The sequence below is a fragment of the Nycticebus coucang genome, chromosome 17 (genome assembly GCF_027406575.1).
Source record: "Nycticebus coucang isolate mNycCou1 chromosome 17, mNycCou1.pri, whole genome shotgun sequence".
Lineage (NCBI taxonomy): Eukaryota > Metazoa > Chordata > Mammalia > Primates > Lorisidae > Nycticebus > Nycticebus coucang.
Window position 1 is genome coordinate 10,785,298 of NC_069796.1, and position 5,643 is coordinate 10,790,940.

At 40.0% G+C, this 5,643-nt stretch overlaps 1 protein-coding gene across 1 annotated transcript; it reads right to left on the reverse strand.

Annotated features, from left to right (window-relative positions):
* Positions 1–397: 397 nt before the first annotated feature.
* On the reverse strand, positions 398–3,649 carry LOC128569092 (nucleolar protein 10). The gene has a single exon (XM_053567184.1). It carries the CDS (start codon positions 3,614–3,616, stop codon positions 1,550–1,552), a length of 2,067 nt encoding a protein of 688 aa, XP_053423159.1. The 5' UTR covers positions 3,617–3,649; the 3' UTR covers positions 398–1,549.
* Positions 3,650–5,643: the final 1,994 nt, after the last annotated feature.

The window sequence follows — 5,643 nt, forward strand, 5'->3', positions numbered from 1 at the left end:
GAGGGAATTATCCTTTTTATTATTATTATTTTTTTTTATTGTTGGGGATTCATTGAGGGTAAAATAAGCCAGGTTACACTGATTGCAATTGTTAGGTAAAGTCCCTCTTGCAATCGTGTCTTGTCCCCATAAAGTGTGACACACACCAAGGCCCCACCCCCCTCCCTCCTTCCCTCTTTCTGTTTCCCCCCCATAACCATAATTGTCATTAATTGTCCTCATATCAAAATTGAGTACATAGGATTCATGCTTCTCCATTCTTGTGATGCTTTACTAAGAATAATGTCTTCCACGTCCATCCAGGTTAATACGAAGGATGTAAAGTCTCCATTTTTTTTTTTTTTTTTTAAACCATTCAAATGAAAGTATTTATTTTTATAAATGTTTTCTCCACAAATTTATAAATGTTTTCTCCACAAGTTTGCCTCTTATTTGCACTTAAGAAACAGTAAAAAAAAAAAAAACTTCTGCCAAGTTTAAAGAAAGAATAACCAGTAGCTATCTTCCATGTCTTGTTTCTCATTACATGAGTATCCCTTGTCCAAAATGCCTGGGACTGGAAGTATTTGCAAACTTTTGCATGTGGTAATATTTGTATTATACTTACTGGCTGATCATCCCAAATCCGAAAATCCAAAATCTGATAATGCTTCAATGATCATTTCCTGTCAAGATCATGTTGGTGTTCTAACGTTTTAGATTTTCAGATTTGGTAGTCTCAGCCTGTTCCATTAAATTATATACTTTCTTGGTATAAAAACTTTTTTTTTTTTTTGGAGACAAGAGTCTCACTTTGTCACCCTTGGCAGAGTGCCGTGGTGTCATACCTCACAGCAACCTCCAACTCCTGGGCTTAAGTGATTTTCTTGCCTCAGCCTCCCAAGTAGCTGGGAGTACAGGCACCGCCACAGTGCCCTGCTATTTTTAGAGATGCGGTCTTGCTCTGGCTCAGGTTGGTCTCGAACCTGTGAGCTCAGGCAGTCTACCCACCCTGGCCTCCCAGGTGCTGGGATTACAGGTGTGAGCCACTGTGCCCGGCCGGTATAAAAATATTTAAAAAAATCTTAAACACATACACAAACAAGCCGACACACTTACCAGCTTATACTTATAAACACAAACATGGCAGGCACACAGATAGCAAGTAAGACAGGGATGGTATTTCTGGGTGGCTTAATCAAGAATGGCAGCAGGCATTATAAGAAAAAAGTTCTTAGAACATGATAGACCTCTGTTTTCACTGCAGGATAAATCTTTCAGTTCATGGCGCCCATTTTACAATTTTAAATAAACAACAACCTGGCTCACATGATTAAAACTGGGGGAAGACAATGTTCACAGGGAACAGTAACTTACAACAGCACCTTGGGGCTATGTGGTGGGCGCTGGCAGAGGCAGGGGGACAAGTTATCGAATCTTTACCTCCATATGCAAGAAGTTACACAGAACTTTAAACATGTGCACTCCTTTGTCTATGTTTATGCCCTAATGATGATCAACTTGGGGAACATGTGCTCCTTCCTAATCACATGTAGAATCACTTCCAAGTTCAATGAAACGGCCGTCCTCTTCTGTGTCTTGACTTCAGGTGACCAGCTGAGCGACGGAGCTTTTTCCTTTCTTGTCTATGTAGTTTCTCAGCTTCCTGTTGTTTCTTCTGTTGCTCAGACCTCTTTAATGTGAATGTCAATTGTTTGCTGCCAACAGTGGTGTCTGATACACTCAATGTACCATTTTTTGCTTCAATTTTCAAACGATCTTCAAGGGTTTTGTTCATCAGTTTCTGCTTTGTGGCAGAATCTTTGAAGCTTCTGAACTCTTCTCCTGCTTTGATCTCATAAAACTGGGGCCTGAGGACCGTCTGCTGGTCCTCCTTGAGCCGCTCCTGCCGCTTCAGTTTTTCCTCCTGATGGAGCAGTCTGCGCTGCTTCCTGACCTCCTCCACCCAGCCTTTTTCATCATCTGAACTCTCCGAACTTTCTGCATCGCTTGGTTTTCCTTCCAGTTCTTCCTCGTCTTCCTTTTCATGATGTTCCTGTTGCTCTAAGAGTCTTAATTTCTTCTTTCTTTTCTCACTTATTTTTGAAATAAGTGGATTCAAAAGCCTAAATTCTTCACTCTCTTCATCCACTTGGAAGTCCGGGTTCTCAAACATAACTTTAAATCGATCATCGCTGAGAATGTTAGGAAGGCTCTTAACTTTCTTTTTCCATGTGGATTTTTGCTTCTCCTCTTCCTCCTCAATTAACTTAAGTGCCAGCTCTTTGTTAACTTTGGGCAATTTCTTTAATTGGACTCTCTGGGCACGTGCTTCTTCTATCTTCTGCCGTATTTTATCTTTCCTATACTCTTCATAAGCAAATGGATTTACCATCAATTTCACCTTGTGATAGAGTCTTATGTCCATGAAAAATCCGTGCATATATGCCCGGAGAAAAGGTGATCCAATGAGATGTGTGAGCCCTAAATTTTCGAGGTCTTTTTTGGTGACAAACTTGTAATCATCATATACCGTGCTTTCTGGATTCTCTTCTAATTCTTCTGTCAAGTTGTCCAGGAAGGAGCACCACCCAGGGGCAGGACCCAAAACCGGAATGTAATAGGTGCCCATCTTAGGGGTTTCACTGGCAGTAAAAAGCATGCCTGAATTGGGGTAGAGACAAACATCATTAAGGTCGTGCTCTGGCTCCAGAGAAGTAAATATTTTCCCTGAGTTCTTATTCCACATTTTGATAATTCGAGAGTCTGCAGACAAAATCAAATCTAATGAATCCTGAAAATGAACTGACTTAATAGGCAGCCCATACTGGTGATCCTTAACTAGCAATGGCTTATCAGATCGAAGATCATATAACAAAACCTGCCCTGTGGATGTTCCAACTGCCATGGTCAAGGCACCATTAAATTTCAAAGCAGAGATTGTTGGTAAACTGTTTATCTCTGAATCTGCTGTGACACTACTCAATGCGCAGTCTAACAGGCCAACTCTACTACGAGTTCTCGGATCCCAGCACTCTACTCGACCCTCTACTGTTCCTGTGGCAAACAAGCCATGGACTGAATTTACATCACAAACGTTATTCTCCGCAGCATCAGTTTGTAGAGGATTCAGGTATCGTCCTTGTTCCAAATTCAACCTATAAACTTCAGAACTTGCACCAACGAAGTACAAGTCACAGGATGGATAGTGGTAAGAGAAATCTCTCCCGAACTTTGGTATTCTGGTTTTGTAGTAAAAACCTGATTGTGAATGAAATTCAATGTATCTATCATTATGTAAGAAGACAATCTTTGAGTAGTCATCAGACAGAATTTCAAAGGTGACAACTTCTGAATCTAAACACCTTTCGAACTTCAAGGATAATTGATAGGTATCATAACATCGGACACGAGGTTTATATGTTCCCGTCGCTAAAATATACTGTCCATCTTTTGACACTTTAATAGTGGTGCAAACAGTAGGCATTTCAAAATCCTGAATAAGTTCAATTCTCCTACGGATATCTACATCTTTCTTCTGTAATGCTCTCCTCTTCCTATCAGAAAGCCACTCAGGCAGTGACTTGCCGCAGCTGAGACTGTAAATCTTCACCTCGTTGAGACTGGAGACCTGCATGATGCCTCCAAGCAGCAAACCCGGTTGCAGCCCTGATCCCGTCTCCATTTTTTTTAATGGCTGAATAGTATTCCATGGTATACATATACTACAGCTTCTTAATCCATTCCTGGGTTGGTGGGCATTTAGGCTGTTTCCACATTTTGGCGATTGTAAATTGAGCTGCAATAAACAGTCTAGTACAAGTGTCCTTATAATAAAAGGATTTCTTTCCTTCTGGGTAGATGCCCAGCAGTGGGATTGCAGGATCAAATGGGAGGTCTAGCTTGAGTGCTTTGAGGTGTCGCCATACTTCCTTCCAGAAAGGTTGTACTAGTTTGCAGTCCCACCGGCAGTGTAAAAGTGTTCCCTTCTCTCCACATCCACGCCAGCATCTGTAGCTTTGAGAATTTGTGATGTGGGCCATTCTCACTGGGGTTAGATGATATCTCAGGGTTGTTTTGATTTGCATTTCTCTAATATATAGAGATGATGAACATTTTTTCATGTGTTTGTTAGCCATTCGTCTGTCGTCCTTAGAGAAAGTTCTATTCATGTCTAATGCCCATTGATATATGGGATTATTGGCTTTTTTCATGTGGATTAATTTGAGTTCTCTATAGATCCTAGTTATCAAACTTTTGTCTGATTGAAAATATGCAAATATCCTTTCCCATTGTGTAGGTTGTCTCTTGACTTTGGTTATTGTCTCCTTAGCTGTACAGAAGCTTTTCAGTTTAATGAAGTCCCATTTGTTTATTTTTGTTGTTGTTGCAATTGCCATGGCAGTCTTCTTCATGAAGTCTTTCCCCAGGCCAATATCTTCCAGTGTTTTTCCTATGCTTTCTTGGAGGATTTTTATTGTTTCATGCCTTAAATTTAAGTCCTTTATCCATCTTGAATCAATTTTTGTGAGTGGGGAAAGGTGTGGGTCCAGTTTCAGTCTTTTACATGTAGACAACCAGTTCTCCCAACACCATTTGTTGAATAGGAAGTCTTTCCCCCAAGGTATGTTCTTGTTTGGTTTATCAAAGATTAGGTGGTTGTAAAATGTTAGTTTCATTTCTTGGTTTTCAATTCGATTCCAAGTGTCTATGTCTCTGTTTTTGTGCCAGTACCATGCTGTCTTGAGCACTATGGCTTTGTAGTACAGATTAAAATCTGGTATGCTGATGCCCCCAGCTTTATTTTTGTTACAGAGAACTGCCTTAGCTATACGGGGTTTTTTCCAGTTCCATACAAAACGCAGAATCATTTTTTCCAAATCTTGAAAGTACGATGTTGGTATTTTGATAGGAATGGCATTGAATAGGTAGATTGCTTTGGGAAGTATAGACATTTTAACAATGCTGATTCTTCCCGTCCATGAGCATGGTATGTTCTTCCATTTGTTAATATCCTCTGCTATTTCCTTTCTGAAGATTTCATAGTTTTCTTTATAGAGGTCCTTCACCTCCTTCGTTAGGTATATTCCTAGGTATTTCATTTTCTTTGAAACTATGGTGAAGGGAGTTGTGTCCTTAATTAGGTTCTCATCTTGACTGTTATTGGTGTACACAAAGGCTACTGACTTGTGGACATTGATTTTATATCCTGAAACATTACTGTATTTTTTGATGACTTCTAGGAGTCTTGTGGTTGAGTCTTTGGGGTTCTCTAAGTATAAGATCATGTCGTCAGCAAAGAGGGAGAGTTTGACCTCCTCTGCTCCCATTTGGATTCCCTGTATTTCCTTGTCTTGCCTAATTGCATTGGCTAGAACTTCCAGCACTACGTTGAATAGTAAAGGTGACAGAGGACAACCTTGTCTGGTTCCAGTTCTAAGAGGAAAAGCTTTCAGTTTTTCTCCATTCAGTAAAATATTGGCTGTGGATTTGTCATAGATAGCTTCAATCAGTTTTAGAAATGTGCCACCTATGCCTATACTCTTCAGTGTTCTAATTAGAAAAGGATGCTGGATTTTATCAAATGCTTTTTCTGCATCTATTGAGAGGATCATGTGATATTTATTTTCGCCTCTGTTAATATGGTGGATAACGTTTATAGAC